The 18,233-nt window shown below is 41.9% G+C and overlaps 1 protein-coding gene across 3 annotated transcripts in view; it reads left to right on the top strand.

Moving 5' to 3' along the window:
* ST8SIA5 (ST8 alpha-N-acetyl-neuraminide alpha-2,8-sialyltransferase 5) overlaps nt 1-12,958 on the top strand; it is a 46,143-nt gene extending 33,185 nt beyond the window's left edge. For all 3 annotated transcript variants that reach the window (XM_050328796.1, XM_050328797.1, XM_050328798.1), the window contains 3 exons: nt 1,826-1,938; nt 5,023-5,115; nt 6,181-12,958. In XM_050328796.1, the coding sequence (XP_050184753.1) occupies nt 1,826-1,938; nt 5,023-5,115; nt 6,181-6,643 (669 nt within the window). In that variant the 3' untranslated portion in view covers nt 6,644-12,958. The remainder of the gene's footprint in view (nt 1-1,825; nt 1,939-5,022; nt 5,116-6,180) is intronic.
* Nucleotides 12,959-18,233: the final 5,275 nt, after the last annotated feature.

The following is an 18,233-nucleotide window of genomic DNA, read 5'->3' as shown; positions in this document are numbered from 1 at the left end:
TAAATAATAAATTATAAAATATAAAATACAAAGGGATTACTCAAAACATTTTCAGCAAGTAATCCCTGACCTCAGGGCCATTCAAGGTTATAAGCAGTGGGCAATTCCCACTGCACATAGTGACTGATCCGCAGGAATGGGCTTATGTGGCTGCTGATTTATCACAGGCACACCTCATCAATTTACAGTGGCATATTTGGAGGGGATAAATGAAATCAGACAAAAATTCAGGTTAAGTACTTAGATTTGTACCATTGAGCTTGCCCTTCAGCGTCTAACTGTTCTTAATCCATTTGCTTTCCGAGCACTGCTGAGAGGTAGGGTAGTGCTGTTACCTAAACGTGCTCATGGGGGACCAGGGAAAGGCTCAGACCCAGAAAAGCACTTTGGCACATGCAAGAAATGGGCAGATCTAAGTCCAGGAGTATTATCTTCAAAACCCTGCCTGATTATGCAGATGATTGCATGGAGGACTAAACACCTACAAGAGTGTGCTATAGCTGCTGTTGTGTTTAGCCAGGTAGGATTGAGGATGCTTTTAAGGCTTTATCACACGCCAAAATGCCTTTGGGATTCACTGGGCAGCACCTATGTGCCCAAAGCCATCCCACTGCGCCAGAGCAGGGCTGCAGGGTGGCAAATGTAGATGCTACAGGGCTGAAAACACAGAAGCAACACTGGAAAGGCAAGAGCCTTGTGCTGAGCACAGACACCTGGCTTCTGATTTCCCTTTCAGAGCTGCCGAGGCATTCTGTGTTTAAGAGATTGCCGCACAAAGCACCGACAGCTCCATATTTCCTCCCTGCCAGACAGCTGCTGCTTTTCTCAGACAGGTGTAATTGCATGCCCTTTTGCCTCATGGCTTATGAATGCCGTGGAAAGATCCTGGGAATAATCACCCAGAAATGTCAAGCCACCATTGCCTCCCTCTGTAGTTCGCGGTAATGAAATTATTGATAAAATATGTATGTACCAAAACCAGCACTCTCATGCTTATATAAGCACATCTCTCTACATATTCATAAGGTGTAGCGAGGCTCAGCTCTGCGTCACAGCCCTCTCACCCTAACAGCCCAGCCTCTTCCCAGGATGTGATTTTTCGCTCTCTCTGGCTTCAGCAGCAGCTGCATGTCTGTCTGTGAGGACAGAATTTTGCCCAAAGGTTACAGAAAGATGAGGGATGCTCCTACACGAGTCCAAGGAAGTGTCTGACCAAAGGCTCTAGTGCTGGCAATACAAGTGGTAATTAATAATCATTAATACTCTTAGTACAATTTGTGGTAGTAAGCACTAAAATTCGGGCTGTTTTCTGATAAATGGCTGTAGTACACTGTCTGACTTGGACTTCTTGGGTTTTCCTGGCTACTCTGGAACTCTGCGTGCAGACTTCCCAAAAGGACACAGAACCTGAGGAGTGAGAAGTTTGCAGGCAGCTCAGAAAACATTACCTGGGGCTCACTAATTCGTGGTTCGTGCCGTCATGTGGTCACCAAAAAGGGAAACCGAGTGCCTAAAAGCACTCCTTCCACTATTCAATTTGGGAAGAAAGCAAGTTATTGTTTCTCTTCTTTTTTTTTTTTTTCTTTTCAATCTGAGTTAGTGGCCCATGCTGTCTTGAACCACACAGCAAACAATCCCATCAGTTCACATACAGCACGGGAACACTGCACCCCAGAACCAGCATCAGCATCCTGTGGTGGATGCACCCGCAGCAAGGTGCACCAGAAAAAAAAAAAAAAAGAAGAAAAAAAGGAAAAAGTAGAAAAGAGACTTGTTGCCCCCGTGTTTTGTGTTGTTTAACCATTTCCTTGCTGTGCTGTTGCAGGACATGCCGTACCACCGCTCCCAGTTTAAGAGGTGCGCAGTGGTGGGGAATGGAGGAATTCTGAAGAACAGCAGGTGTGGCCGGGAGATTGACAGTGCAGACTTCGTTTTTCGGTAACCACCACTGCTCCATTTTGCTTTTTTTTCCTTTTCTTTCCTGTTCTAATGACAAATAAAGCAATTCAAAGCTATTCTTTCTCACGTGGAAACAGGGGATTTGCTAAATTGGCTGTATCAAGCCTGCTTCTGGCATAAAAAGCCATTTAAAAAAAAAAAAAAACCAACAAAACATCTCACTGTATAATATTTATTTAAAAATTATGCTTTGAGGAATTATTTCTCCCTAACTCCAAGTCATTAATCACTTTGTTGACAAAGTCTGATGTCCTTCTTCAGGATGCCCCCTGTCCCTCAGGCCATGGATTTATCTTTTCGTGGACTTTAGCCTATAAGCAGTGTCCTGTGAACCTGGCCACGGTTTTCTGGGGCAGATCTGAAACATCTTGGTCAGATGTTAGTAGCTATCAGCTCATGTGCCTCTGAAGTGTGTTTCTGAACCGGTGCAGAGCTCAGGTGCTGTATAACAGGAGTTACAGTAATCAATAATCAGTCCAGGGTGTGCAGAGACAGGGGAATAACTCTGAAGGTTGAGTGTCTTCCTAATGTAGAGTTGTCCAGGTTTTGCATAAACTGGGATGTCCCACGACTGCTGGTCCTGGATAATGGAGTCTAGCAGCAGTTTTATAATCCTTAATATATATGAGAAAGATTTTTTTATTTATTTTTTATTATTATTATTCATATGCATGACTAATCCCTCTCTAAATCCTGTTAAGCTCTTTGCCTGGGTCATGGCATATGACCACTGGCTCACAGATTCACGACCTGTTCTGGAGAAAAGAAAAATCTCCTTATTTTTGTCGGCCTATTTTCTGATTTGGGGTATGTTGTTGTCAGTTTGGAATAACTGTGCATAAAACAATTCATTTCTCTGACTTCATACGAGCAAAAATGAGGTCAGATTTTGGCCCATTGAAGTCTTAATTTAATTTGACATCATATTAGTCATAAAATTTTGCCGGTCCTACTTTCAGTATTCATTGTTTTCAGACCCTCGTGTTTGCCTCATTCCAACTTCATAGAAAATTATTAACTTAGTTTCTGATGAAAAAAAAAAAAGAGTCTGTGGAAGAGTCCAAGCTTCACATCATTTGCTTCTTAAAAGCCTAGTGTACCCCATACGTATTAAATAGTTATTGTAGATTCCCTGTTGTTGTGTTGGATCACAGCTATTAGTATATCAGAAAGGAGCAGTGCATTCTATACCTGGAGATGACAAGTTTTTAAGCTGAAGCAGAAAAATGGACATCCAAAAAACCTCCTTGTTTACTTTTAAGGATTTCTAGTGAAGGTCCCTTTTTTCACCACCGTTACTCTTCCTTGAACTGCACCAAAACTGACAAAAAGTAAAGAGCAGATTATTACAGAACTTAGAAATTGGGTTGTATTTGTTAATAGTAATTAATTAAATAGAGGTTTAGGTAGAACTGAAATGTGAATAAACATATCCTTACTAGTACAAAAGAAACCCCTGGTTCACTATCTCCAAAATACATGGATTATGCACAAAGGTGTGCCAGTGTTTTAAAACTCAAGGTGTGTGTATTTTATATATTCTATTGTATTGTAATTATTTGCAGTTACCAGTAGTTATTGTCTATCTCCATCTACTGGCCAGAGCAGAGCTCTGTGAGGAAACACTGGGTGCGTTTAGAGATGGGACTGCTCTCCTCGCAGGGGCGAATTTTTCAAGTGCTATGAAAAAAAGTACAGTTTACACAGACTTTATCATTTTTGTAAGGAATAATCAACAAATTCAGTCATTCTTAGCCCTGATGGAAGTTTACCATTAAAAACTATTGAAGCTGATTATTTGAAAACCCTTTTCAAATGGTCACAGTGCCCAGGGCTAGGTGGAACTGGGGATGATGGAGGACTTGAGAAGAATGTTGCATGACCTAGCTGGAAATAACATTACCTCTGAGAAAGATAGCTAAAAAAAATTATCTGACCTGATAAGAGGGGACTCTCTGGAAGGCAGATGTGAACCTCTTGAGTCTCAGAGGGATTTTGAAGGATTTTTGTGCTTGCCCTCTCCCTTTGACTGAGAAATCACCCTGACAGCTGAACTGTGAAAACACTAAGCATCTCTTACCCTAAATACCTTCACGGTTTTCTCCTGTTCAGCCATGATCTTCAGAAATATGGAGAACTCTGGGAATTAGGCACAGCAGTATTTTTGAGATGTAGGGATCTTTACCGTGATGGCTTTTATCGAGGCCTGTAGTTCACTTCAAAAAGTTTTCAAAATCAGTAAGTACCTCACACTAGTTTAAACTGTGTGTAAAACTAATTGTCAGGCCACATTTGTTGTCTCTGAAGCTTTTTCTTTCAGCTGTGTTTCCTGTGGAAGTGAAACCTGTGTGATAGCTCATGTGTGTGTGTGTTTCAGTAACATCAGCATCTCTTGAGGGGTGCTCTAAATTTTCTGGGATGATGTATCTAGGACACGGCCAAGGTGAACAGAGGCTGGGCAAAGTCAGGGTCTGCAAATCCTCACAAGTTTGATCTCAGTAAGTTTGATGTCCCATGGTGAATCTGTATAGTCAGAATTCCTGCTATTCCACTGCACTGGGAGGTGCTTATAAATTCAAAAGGAATGAAGTAGGTAGTTTTGGATTAATTAGGACTGGATTGATTTGTTTCTTGTGGAACATTTCCCCTAAATTCTCTTGGGTATAAAACCAAAGCATGTTAAAGGCGATGTTATAGATATAGTTTATTAATTATTGAAAACATCTCAGCTATTGCTCAGCAAGCCTTTGATTTTACAGGCTGATTGGCCTTGAGGCTTCAACCCATTTCTCATCCTAAAATGCTAGAGTAAATAGGTAAACTGCTATTAAGGAAGCAAAATGAGCATTGGCTACATCTGCCAAAAGGGATCATCTTTCAGAGGCTGTGCCTTCACACAGCCCTCAAGAACTTTTTACTTTACTGCACAGTTTGGGCATCAACAATTCTCAATCTATTTCTAGATTTGCTCCTTGGCAGAAATGCTGAAATCAATTCTATTTTCTAGTCCTGAAAAGGTTCAAGGAATTTTTTAAGTGTCTTACTATTTTCTTTCCTTTACAGATGCAATTTGCCTCCTATATCTGAGAAATACTTCATGGATGTTGGGGTAAAGACGGATGTCGTGACTGTCAATCCCAGTATAATCACTGAGAGGTTGTTTCTGCTTTTCATATTTTCATCTCTTTTGCTTTTCCCAAATCTACCTTTCACTTAATATTAACTGCTACAGAGAATTTTTTCCCCAAATATTACTTTAAACTGACACTATGAATCATACATTTAATTCTGAATTGAATTTATTCAGTATATGGAACAAGTAACAACTTGTAGTCATGTTAAACATTAAACCTGCACTTTGATGATAGGAAAGGGAAGGTGATGAGCTAAAATTAAAACAACAGAGGCATCCTTTCCCTGGAAGTCTTAGGCATTACTTGCAAGCCCCAGGCAAACATCTTAGAAACATTCAGGGTGCAATAAACTAGATTATAGAATCTCAAATTAAATTTAGTATCTTAAATTATAGAATCAGGGTTGTTAAGGTCGGAAAAGACTTTAAAGATCATAAAGCAAATAAAGCAACACACGTTGTCATACGTTTCAAAGAAATGCCAGTTAAAGTTTGTGGCCAGGATTGACTGGGTGATTTCAATTTCAAATTTGTTAATAACCCATTGCAACCTTGCTGACAGTTCTGGGACCATGGGGCTAATTACTGCTTTCCTCTTTTATGGGCGAAAGTGTTTCTTTTCGCAAGCAACATAAAATTAGTTGTTTGATTTTGGATTTCTTTAAAATGTTAAAATTAGACATTTTAGACCTTTCCTAGCTTTGGTGTTTGCTAGCTTTGGTGTTTTTATACAGCTCTGCACTGCCTAGTGCACTATCCAGCTGTTTCACACCTTGGAAAAATGACACGTGTCTAATAATAAAATGAGAAGTGAGACATGCTCATAAACATCTGCAAGGTTTTCCTGCTGTTTAATGAATTTAGAGCCAAAATAGAGCACAAGATGAATCTTTTCATCCCCTGAACTTTTGGCCTGCGTTTCACACTGATGCCGTAGCTACAAATCTAGAACATATCCCCCTTGATAACCGAAACATCACTTCGATTATCTCCGCACCGAAAAACACCGCGGCAAAAGCGCGTTGGAGGTTTGGCTTTGTGCTGGGTGCTGACTGACCGTCCTCTCACACCCTCCTCCTCCCCTTCAGGTTCCACAAGCTGGAGAAGTGGAGGAAGCCCTTCTACGACGTGCTGCAGGTGTACGAGAACGCGTCCGTGCTGCTGCCGGCCTTCTACAACACCCGCAACACGGACGTGTCCATCCGGGTCAAATACGTCCTGGACGACTTCGAGTCCCAGCAGGCTGTTTATTACTTCCACCCCCAGTATCTCATCAACGTCTCGCGCTACTGGCTCGGCCAAGGGGTGCGGGCCAAGCGGATCAGCACCGGGCTGATCCTGGTGACTGCGGCCCTGGAGCTCTGCGAAGAGGTCCACCTCTTCGGCTTCTGGGCCTTCCCCATGAACCCCTCAGGGATTTTTATAACTCACCACTACTACGACAACGTGAAGCCTCGCCCCGGCTTCCACGCCATGCCCTCGGAAATATTCAATTTCCTCCACATGCACAGCAAGGGGATCCTGCGGGTTCACACGGGGACCTGCAGCTGACAGGGACGCTGGGAAAGCGTAACAGGAACTCGATGCCTGTGTATGGTGTAGGAGGTTTTATCACACGTGGAGATTATGCAATAATTGTTTGATATAATTTTCCTCAAGGCATTGCATCCCATAGGATCTAGGATACCAGCATCTCTCCTGCTGGCAAAGTTGGGTCCGCAACAGTGTAGGAGGAGCAAAGCTCCTGTGCCCCGGGGTACACGCTGCCCTGGAAAGCAGGTCAGATAAGAAGCACATTTCCAATAGATTTAGGGATAAACAGAGCACATTAATATATTTATCATCTCACTATCAAGAAAAGCACCAAACTTTTGAGGAAAATCAGTGGTGGGGAATTTCAGTGTAGACTGTACGACTTTACATAGGTTTCTGAATCGAGTACCTTGGGGCATTGCCAGGTTTTATTGAGAGCACTGCTCTCTGGCATCTAGATTTTTGAAAATACTCTTTAGCATTATAGCTTAATGGGGATATATAACTTAAGACCTTTGTTCTGTATTGTCACAAAGTGTTGTTCAAAAATAGCAGATAGATATATTAGGAATAAACAAAATCACTTTACGAATTTTTTCAGCCAGGATAGAACAGAATGTTAAACTCCCATTCACAGTAACAGGTGACTGTGTGAATCATGTTGTGATAATTGTTTTAGAGTTTCTTTCTTCTTCCTTCTTGTGTCATACATTTCTGTTCTCCTATGCTCGATCGTGTTTTCTTTCTCCTTGTCTGTGATGCTCTCCTTCTAGTTATCCCACGGGCAAGGTGTGTACTCCCTCCTGTAGAGACCATCTCAGCTTCAGATTGGAGTCCTTGTTGAAGAAACATGCTCCTTCACACTCCTGCAAGGTTTTCTCAGGCTGAATAGCAAGGAGCTTACACAGTTATATTTTACAAGTTGATTTTTTGGTTAAAGTATCACAGCATATGATAGAAAAAAACATCATTTCCTCACTGATTTTTATTAAAGACTTTGTAAGGGTGTCTGAATGTTGATTCGCTGTTGGGCAGGTAGAGTTAAAACTTTCAGGTATCTGTAATAGGTAATGTCAGGAAATGAAGTTAAAATACAGAGAAGATATTTTGTGGCTTAGATTATGATGCTTATTTTAAAGTTATGCATCTCAAGACGTCAGATGTCTTAACATGGCATTTCTGTATGTTGAGAATGTTACTAGGATAGTAAAAGGGCTGGTGTATTCTTTAAATGTTGTCAGTGTAGCTCTGTCAGTTATGCCAATCTTAATTTTTCTGCTACAGCTGAATTGGCAAAATCCTGATGCAGAAAAGGTGCTACAGGCTGATGAAGTTTATTTTGCTGTAGTACGGTGCTGGTTTATGCCTTTTCATACTGATTGCACACACGCAGGAAGGTGAGGTTTGCTGCTTCACGTGTGCTGGCATAAAGAAACAGAGTTTCCCTGTCTTAGTTCTTAGTCTGAAGCACTTGGGCTGTTGTCCAGTGCCTTGTCTTTTCTGATGTAGATTACAAGATATTTGATCAAGGATTTGAAGTTTAAAGTTCTATACAAGGGACACTTTATTTTTGTTGTTGTGTGGGGGGAGAGGGTTTAAATCCAAACCTGGACTTGGATTTTGTAACGCATGAATGCACAAAGCTTATTTTAAAAGCGCCCTGTGGCATGCTGAGAGTTGTGAAACTTGCTCACACTACAGATAAAATGATCACAAAGGAAGTGGAAGCTGATGGTCTCCATTTCAAACGTCCCTACTGGTTAGCAGTGACCTGGATGGTATGAGAGAGTGTATTTAATTTCTTTACACTACACTCCAGAGGTCTGATTACCTTAAAAGCTACTCATATCCTTGACAAAGGTGTCAGAACTCACTTGAGAAACACCAGCCAGGGGTGGGTGAAGGACCAGTGCTTAAGCTTTATATATTTGTGTTGTGGTGGTTTTGATCTTAGAGTCACACTGCGTGTTAGTGAGCACCCCCTGTATGGTCTACCTGTGAAGTAGGCAGCACACTAATGAACCTGTGGGTGAAGCGGTTCCCTTGGTTTCATATGCAAAAGAGATCATCGTCTTCGCTGTGTTTCGTGAATTCGTGTGCAAAGGGCTTTGACAATGAAGTGCTGTAATGAAAGTGCTATTTAGAGAGCAATGACACCCTGCGGGTTGGCCGTCTCGCTGTGCATTAAGCTTTATGACAACAGTAATGACACTGAAGCTGGCACCTACAGCCCTTACTCCTCATTCTGCCTGAGTTTGGGACTGGTAGTGACTTCAGGATTGCTTTGCTGCTGCTGCTCTGCTAAGGCTACCTTCTCGAGTAAGGGATTTTTTTTCTTTACTGAAAGTGATCGAAGTGAACAAAACCAACTGAAAGGAGTCTGGTACGTTTCAAAAGATGCTTCAAAAAAGATGGGAAAGCACTTGAGAAGCACCTGTGTGTTGACAGAAATGGTGCAAATCCCTCTTTTTGGATGCAGAAGTCCTTTTGGACAGACAAAAGGATAAGCCAAACTTGTATTTACAGTTCATCTGTAATTACAGGGTCACAGACATTTCCTTTCCCTTGTTTGCTTCATATAAACGAGCAATGTAAATTCACTGTAATAAGTGCGGTTTTACTGTGTTTAGATTTTGATTGCTTATAAATCTATAGCTACTATATTTTTTTAATGATTTTGAGAAGTGTGTGCAGGATACTTGCACGTATGCACCAAAGGCCCAATCTTGCCACATTTATCTGTAAAGAGCTCCCACCCAAGTGGGTGGGTTATTTTATTTGTGTAGGGACTGCAGAAACAGGCCCAGATGTGTCTGAGAAGGTGTATATAGGTGTATAGATAGATAGAAGGAGTGACTGGCAAGCCAGTGAGATAATTAAAGAAATATATATAAAATAGTCCTTGAGATGAAAAGCATGTTGCAACATGTTCACTTTCTGATTCATTATTCAGGTGTTGCTAAATTAAAGTGACTGCAAAACTACGGCATTTGTCAGAAATGCCGTCTGCAGAAGGGCTTTTGCAGAAAGAAGGACCCTCCTTGTTTTCTGCCATCATTCTTTTGTGTGCTGAGCGTAAAAAAATACTCTTTGACATCAGTGATTTGTCTGAGTTTGAGGAGATTTTGTTTTCCCTTCCCCTGTGTGGTCAAAGCTCCAAATGTCCAATCTTAACCTTTGAACAAGGGGATACCTGAGTGATAAGAAGTGACTGTCAGGTGTGTTTGCTGCAAGTAAAGGACGTGCACAGAATGTCATGCTTTCCCACAGAAAAGGCTTCAGGCCCCAGAGAAATCCACCATACAAAAGTCTGATCTGTCCAGGAAGAAAGTCTGTCGGCTGCCTGGTACCACATCCTGAGCTCAAGCTGTAATCCCAGCTCAGTTGACAAGGCTATGAAATCTGAGACAGGGAGGGAGTAAATATGATAGTTTAATCCCCAACTCCTCGTATTATTTAGGAGAATCTCATAAGAAGTTCCTGAGATTTGCACACACTGGCAATGCAAATCCAGTTGGAAAAATATAGCTAGGATTGCTTTGACTTTGTTGTCAGGTCAACAGAGGAAGCTTATGGATCTGCCAGTGCTTTCGTCAAAGCAAAGGAAGTATTTAGTCGGAATAGTTTAGCTGATTGCTTTTGATTTATGAAATCCAGCTTTGCTGTTGGACAGAATGGATTCAATGGTGATAGGGCCATTATAATATTTTAGCATATTTTCTGTGATTGCAACAGGGTTGTCAAAGCCAGCTCATGAATTGCAAAGGGAGAGCCATGCCATGGCAGCTCCTCCTGCTGGGATCTTGGGGAGGAGAGACACCATGGGGGGTAGGTCCCTGGTAAACTGGAAAAGCAATGTGAAGGGAATATAGGAGATTGCAAGCACAGCTCTGGTCCAGAGCCTTTAGTGCTCTGGAATAATGTGGAATGTGGAATGCCATAGCAGAGGTGATAGATGAAGCTTCACAGCTTGTAGCAATCAGGGGTAGCTTCTCCAGTCCCCAAAAAAATCTGCTCCCATGCAGGCTTGACTGATGATAAATTAAAGGTGATGTTCACTCAAGATGGTCAGATGTAGGAAACGGAAGGAAATCGGCTCTAAGAATAGTCCACTCTGTGGGGGCTTGGTGAATCAGTAGAAATGTTGCTCAGACCTTGAAGGCAAAAACACTGGTAGTGACGTAGCTGTGTGGGTGGACTGCCCGTGCTCAGCTCTCCCTGGCAGCAAGGAGCAGTCTCTGGTTCGTGTCTGAGGGAAACTGAGGTGGATAAACACTGAGACGTGGCACGGAAGGGAATCTGTCCTTCTTAATCCCCTGAGGATTGTCCACTTGTCCACCTGGGTGGTAAACGTGGAGAGCTCTGAAATGGGCATTTGGGTGCGCTTTCATGAGTATATGAAGAGGGAAAGAGTAAAATTCGGCAACCCCTGAAGGGCCAAACTGCCTGTGAAATTCTGGAGTGAGCTGAGGTTTTGGGAATAAAGAGGTCAGTGTTTACGTGTAGGTCCTTTTCTGAAATCTGGAAATTTTGGTGTACTCCAGAAACAGGCCCTAATCATGGGCAGGAAGAGCAGCCTCTTGTTTCTTACTCACTTGACTTCAGATACATTTTTTTTATTATACTTTAGATATGGTGCAGCAGCAATACCATGTTTTTAATGTGCATAAAGAACAAGCTTATCTGGAAGCAGAAGTGTTGTGACTGTCACTCTCCCTTCCAGATTTCATCAATTCATCTTTTCAAGCTCATCTATGCAAAGCACTTCATCGTGGTAGTGTAAATTGCTGTATGAAATCACACATGAGCCCTCTGTACCTGACTGTATATATGTGAATCACAGACCTGAAGAAAAGAGGCTGTTTTTTTTTTTAATGCTTGCTTTAAAATACCAGCATGGAATTCATCAGTGATATGAATGCGTTCAAGGAAGAATGCAGCCTGTTCGCTTTGAAGCCAGCACAACATTTGGATTTGGCTTCAGTAGAAAGAGAAATCAGGTCTTCAATGTTTGCAAGTCAAGCCAACAACCTGCTTCTCCCCCTAACACCTCAAAGACTATTATCATTTTATGTCTTATTATCATCCTGTCTAACGTGGGTGAGGCTGCTGGGTATCCCTGTGTTGTCCACATGGTATTCGAGACAACAACAAAAAAAGCTGTATTCAATTTAAAATATTACTCAAGTGCTTTTTTAAAAATAAACGTAAGGGAAATCCAAATGAACGCCAGGGGTTAGGGTGAGAGAGCCTGGGTCCCAGGCTGTCAGCACCTCCAATGCTCCCTAAAGCCCTGAGCATCCTACAAACATGAGAAATGAGGGACTGGGACGCAGTGGGAAGCTTAAGAAGGACAAATATGCCTCAGCACTTCAAGGGTTGAGAGATGTAAATACATTACCGACGTGTCTGACTTTCTATTTAGAAGCCATAAATGTTCTCAGTGTTTGATCTTCGGGTAAGCTGACGTATGTTTTTAACTGTACTAATCACTGTAAAATGTGTTAGCATGTAAAGCAGTGACAAATTAAGCCAGAAAAATGTGTTGGCTGGTTCTAGAGATGTCTGTTCTACCTGAAACTGTCTGAGGGACCAAGACACTGAAGTATCTCCAGTGCTCCAAGTGGCTTGTGAAGACTTTGGTTATTCTCTGTTTTAGCACTGTGGAACAAGCAGAATTGGGTTAATCCCTATTTGTTAACCTTGTGTTGGCCAAGTGATACACACCTTTGTGTGCATTAGAGTCTGTCCCCTTAAAGACAAGGAAAACTTGTCCTGCTCTGTCTGGGGCAGAATGTGATGGTTTTCGCCCTATTTCTTGGTCCTCCTTGTTGTCATCTACGAGGTCCCTGATCAAACTGCTGCATCCAGCCCATGTAAATCATATTAAACAGCTGCTGCCTGTTGAATATGCCCCTGGTTTTCACCTGGTTGAAAATAAATCATTAGTTCGGGAATACTGGAGTAAAACTTCGTGTCTTCGTGTTGGGAGAGCTTGGGTTATGACAAAAATAAAGCTGTTTCATGTTTCTTATTTCTGTAAGGGTGGTGACGGTGAGGGTGGAGAAATCCATGCAGAGCCATGTTGGTTTCATGCCAATGTTAATCCATTGACTCACTTTTCTGTTGTCTAACCTACACCCTGTAACTTTTGCTTATTATTGTTTTGTGGCTGTACTATGGTTGTAATAGAAAGCCTATCAATTGTTGTAAGCCATAACTAGAACAGTAATCAGGGTATTTTTGTTTTTTTGGTCTGTGTCACTGTGTTTGAAAGATGATTTAATTCTATTGAATAAACAAACCACTTTAACATTTTTCTGTGAAAGGAAATCTTTGGGCCACTTGTTGTGCATTCAGTCTAATTTTGTATTTTCTGCTGTTCCCTGTCTCTGAACAGGGCGAGAGCTGGAAGCTCAGCTGATAGAAATGGGTTCAAAAAAAGTAGAGAACATCACTGTGGAATTATATGATGATACAGAATCGTTTAGAAATATGTAAAAGTATATTTCGGGTTATAAAGTGAAACATATTGAAAATTTGGTGTTTTGATCACTGAACATTCAGTGCATATTCTGGATTGTTGCCTATAGAATATATGGGCACAGTAAGGTAATTTTTTACTGAAAGTAGTGATCTGTGCACAGACAACCTTTGAAAAGCTTCTGCAGTCCCAGGGATTTGCCTACCTATGCCTTTCTAACAGCTCTGTCCCTTACAGTCCTCATCCTTCATATGAAATCATCTTCCTTGGATCTGGTCTGTCTTAGTGAGGCTAAGTCTTACAAACTTCCACTTCCATCAATATTCTTAGAGAATAAAAACATAAATGTAAAAATGTTCGTGGTAATACAGAATAGCAGATGAAACAACCATCTATTTTTTGAAATTGGGTATTTTCCCAACTGGCATTCTATTGTTCCTAGATTATAAACTGAAGTGGGTGTAGGTAATAGAAATAATACAATCTGGATATTAGTGCTGGTACAAGGAAAATGTAAATGACTTTGAAGAGGCAGAGCTGTAGTGAATGCTGGAGGAATCAGTTCTCATTCCTGCTGACATTAAAACTGATGGATGTACTTCCTTCCCCCAGCTGCTTGTGATTATTGTTAGTGATTATTCAATCAAGGAAAGGAAACATGTGGAGAGGGAAAAATGAATAGACAAATTGACACTGGATGATATAATTTCTGTCTATCACATTGCAAATTGCTCGGCTAAGCAAGCAATCAGAGAATGGTTCATTTCCTAAAGCCTGCAGCATCCATCATTTTCCTTAGTGGCATTTGCAGCCTTGGCTCTGAGAAAGTCTCAATAAAAAGCGGCAGTGAATTACAGAGATGCTTCACCACAGTCTGACAGGGCCCAGAAGTGGGCACTTAGGGAAGGAGCAGAAGAAATAGGGGAAATAATAAATGGCCCTTCTGCTGGTATTCCCTCAAAACAGTATTGCCAGCTCGTATTTTCGGCCTTGGCAATGCTATGTGGTACTGAGTGTCAGGTTCCAGTTCTGTGTTCACGATGAAGTGATTCCTTTTGCTTTTGTGAGCTCCCAAGGGCACGCAGAAAGGTGTCTTTGGATTGTGCAACCTGCCAGGTTGAGCCAGGGTAGATATTATTGTTCTCCCAGCACAGGCATCTCAGACAGCCCCTCTCAGAATGAAAGTTTTATGTATCTCTATTTATCTTCTGCTTTACTTTTTTTTTTCCTTGTTGTTTTTTGTTTTGTTTGTTTGTTTGTTTTTCCCCTATCTTTCCTAGTCCAAATCTTCTGTGTGTTGAAGCGTTAGCAATCAGGTAATTTTATCACCTAGTTAGTTGTTTTCTTGCTCTGTGGTTTCAGTCATCTTTTAGTCATCCTGGTGGGCCTGGCTAAAGGAATAAAGCATTTAAATCCATAAAGAAACACCACTCTTTTCTTCTACACCTGAAAGCTACTGAGGTAGGAAGTTCAGGGAGCGTGAGTTTTTTGGTAAAGGTGGGATGCAGAAGGTTGGTGTCTCTGCAGACCTCAGGGACAACAACACAACCTCTGGGTCGTACAAGGGTCCTTGCTGTGTGATATCTAGTCCTGCAGGGGAGGGACAAGGGACACTTGGAATCCCACTGACTTCCAGGAATGCCTTTTAAGACCCACAGACATGCTGATATATTAAGGGTCTTCCAGATGCAAGGTGTGCTGCCGGGCCACCAGGGTTAACTGGTCTGACAGAGCATGACAAAATTCATCGACAAAAATGAGCTTTCTGCCAATATTATTGCATCTTTAGAAACAATAAGGGCTGAAACCCACTGTTTTCCTTTCACAGGGTGTCTTTTGCTTATTTTTGGGAGGAATAGATGTTGTCAGCTGTACTGACAGCCAAGGACCATCCCACTGTCGGTTTTCAGCAGCCCTTTCTGCCTTGCTGGGCTTGGAGTCAAATTTTGCGAAGTGAAGTTCATCCTTCTCCCAGACGAGGTGAATGAAATGCTGTGGAGGTATCTGAGCTGATGCCTGGAGCTTCAGTATTTTCATCTCACTCTCTGTTTGCTCAGCAGCACCGATGGAGCTGTGGGCTGCGGTCAGGTCAGGCAGGCAAATGCCTCTCAGGCAGTGGAAGTCAATCTTGGCTAGTGTTTCTGAGCATGCTGTTTCCCCTGAGAAATGCTGAGGCACTGATAATTTCGCAAATAATTCGCCATCTTTGCCGCTCAATCCGGAAGCTGCCAGGCGATAAAATGAAAGTCCCCAGTGCCCTGCTCTTTGGATGTTTCCATGAGCATGTGGCACAGGATGATAAATATGGAATATGTGTCCCTTCCACCTGAAAAGATTAATGACATTTTTGTCTTCCTGCAGAGGTTTTATGAAGTACTGTCTACTTGGAATGGGTTTTGGGGTTTTTTTTGTGTTTGTTTGTTTCAGGTTTGTCTCCTTAATTGCATCTCAGAAACTTCAAGCGGCAACACTTGGGAAAGGTTTGCAATAGTGATGGAATTCAGTATCTCTCTATGTGGAAAAGGATAGAATAGACTCCTTTTGAGTGGTGGTGAGAATGAGAATTAACCTCCATCATATATTTCTCTTTCTCCTTCACGGAGTATCAGTTTCCTTGTGCACAACTAGTGCATCCTGAACTTGCAACCAGAGATGTTCTCCTTTTCCCTCTCTGGCTCTGATAGTCCAAGTATCCCGTAGATAAAACTGGTCAAAGCCAAATATTTTGGAGAAAGGATAGCCATGTGTCTGGGAGGGAATTCCATTCCATTCCATTCCATTCCATTCCATTCCATTCCATTCCATTCCATTCCATTCCATTCCATTCCATTCCTTCAGGATTAGCTGTGGCAGCACTACTTAAGACAGTAACATATTTGTTCATAAATATCACAGAATCACAGAGTGGCTTGGGTTCAAGGGACCCTAAACACCATCTCATTTCACCCCCTGCCATGGGCAGGGACACCTTCCGCTAGCCCAGGTTGCTCCAAGCCCCGTCCAACCTGGCCTTGGACACTTCCAGGGATCCAGGGGCAGCCATGGCTTATCTGAGCAATCTGTGCCAGGGCCTCCCCACCCTCACAGCCAAGAATTCCTTCCCAATATCCCATCTAACCCTGCCCTCTGTTAGTTTGAGACTTGCTCCCTGCCTTGAACGAAATTTAGCACAGGAGCTGGGAGGCAGAAAGGAGAGACTGACAGACAACCCACTGGGCACTTACACAACCTGTTCTGTAAGAAATCATATCAACAGGCACTATTTACTCCAAATCCTCAGCCCAATAGCTGCTCTGTTAACACTTTATTATCCCAGTGCATAAGCAGGCACTTTGCCAGGCTGGTGCTAAACTTTGTGACAGAGAGGAGGCTGATCAGGAAAGTACAAATGTAACTCCATGATTCTCCTGGAAAAGTAACATGCATTTGCATCTCTATAGGCTCTTACAATTAAAGTTTTTGGGCCAGTTTTCAACCAGCTCACCAGATGCTGACTGTTCTCAGCAGGGTCTTTAATGCACTGAATTCTCACCAACTGTGTATCCTCATGGCACAGCTCGTTTCCAGATCCAGTGCTGAGTGTTTCTGACCACCCATAGTGCAAATCTTTGGTTAAGTATTGCTAAGCTGTTGCTTGAAAAATGTATTTTTATGATTAGCAAACTTTCTAGCAGTAAGAGCAAAAGATTTAATTTCTGGGGAGTAATTTCTCTCTGCCTTAACATCTTTTTCATCTATTAGCCTTTTTCTTTTTAATTCTATACTCACAATGAGCAGGAAAAGTAAATAAGGTGCATTCACTGAGCAATCAAAGAAGATATTAAAATAGTTTGGCCCCACCCCCTTATCCTAAGTAAGATTACTTTGATTAAAAACTATTTTTTCCTGTATTGTATCTTTTTATACTATGTGGCTATTTAAAGCAGCTTGCTATGAAGGACACCTATATGTTAAAGGCTCCCAGTAATCCATCCACAAATCACATAGACTTAGATGGGTATGGTTGAGTTGTTAGCCTTGATTGTCTGTTTTTAAGTCCAATCATACTCTTTGTGCAAGAAAATGGAATGTGGCTCATCTCACAGTGTTAAATTTCATCATTTTTGAGTGAAAAATGAGCTTTCTGCTGAGTAGAGAGCTCAGCCTGGCTTTTTCTAAAGCTGAGGTCGAGATCTTCCTTGTTGGACATTTGAAACACAATCCCAGGGTGTTAAGAACCCGACAAATGCAGAGATGAGAACTCGTCTCTTTGGCCATTGATTTCCAGCAGCCTGAGGAGCATTAATGAACTCAGCTGTATATTGTTCAGACTCTCAGTTTATAGATGGAAAAGCAGAGAGAGGGAAAGGTTGAGACCATACCTCCTGCAAACTCAAAGCAACAATACTTAGCATGACATGAATCTCTCCTCATTTTAGGCATGCCCAGTGTAGACCCTACATGCGAGTTCCTTGCCAAGAACCCGTATTTAGAAACGCCCCCCCCCAAATTTACCAGTTTAAACCAGGAACTGGTTTTGTTCTGCCCAAATGGCATCAGACTGACTGCAGTTCTCCTGAGTGCCTCATCCTGCCTTTCTTCTCCTTGCCAGGAGGGACCAGAGCTAAGCAGAGACATCATCCTCGACCTGTCCAAGGTCAAAGTTAGGCTTTGTTTCCTCTGAAAGATGAACTCATGTCCTTAAAGAGACCTGTTTAAAAAAAAAAAAATAAAAACCTGCTGACCTTTAAGCTTGGAGCTGTCTGCTGATTTGCATAATTCCAAAACCAGTGAATATCCAGTTGATCTGTAAGGCTGTAATTTAGGAAGGGCACTCATCCCCACAGAGCCAGCTTGTGTTGCAGAGCAGTTTGTGCCCGTGATATGGGCTCTGATATTGGGACCTAATTGCTTTTCTAATATCCATGTATTATTTACACCATGCTACTGTTGCAAACTCCTTCTGACTCCAAATCTGTTGTTGCTGTAATGTATTTATTGGAGCAACACAAGGTCAGGCTAACCTATTCGTCTGTAAATGACCCAAGTGAAAGCAATAGTTTTAGTGCTGGAACACCAAGGTAAGTGAGATTCAAATCAAGACCCTGAAGTATTAATTTACTTTATTGCCATATATTGATAGGT

The sequence above is a fragment of the Myiozetetes cayanensis genome, unplaced genomic scaffold (assembly GCF_022539395.1).
Source record: "Myiozetetes cayanensis isolate MyiCay16 unplaced genomic scaffold, myiCay2020 scf4, whole genome shotgun sequence".
In the NCBI taxonomy this organism is placed as follows: Eukaryota; Metazoa; Chordata; class Aves; order Passeriformes; family Tyrannidae; genus Myiozetetes; species Myiozetetes cayanensis.
The sequence above is the reverse complement of the archived record's forward strand: the minus strand, read 5'-3'. Positions and strand labels throughout refer to the sequence as shown.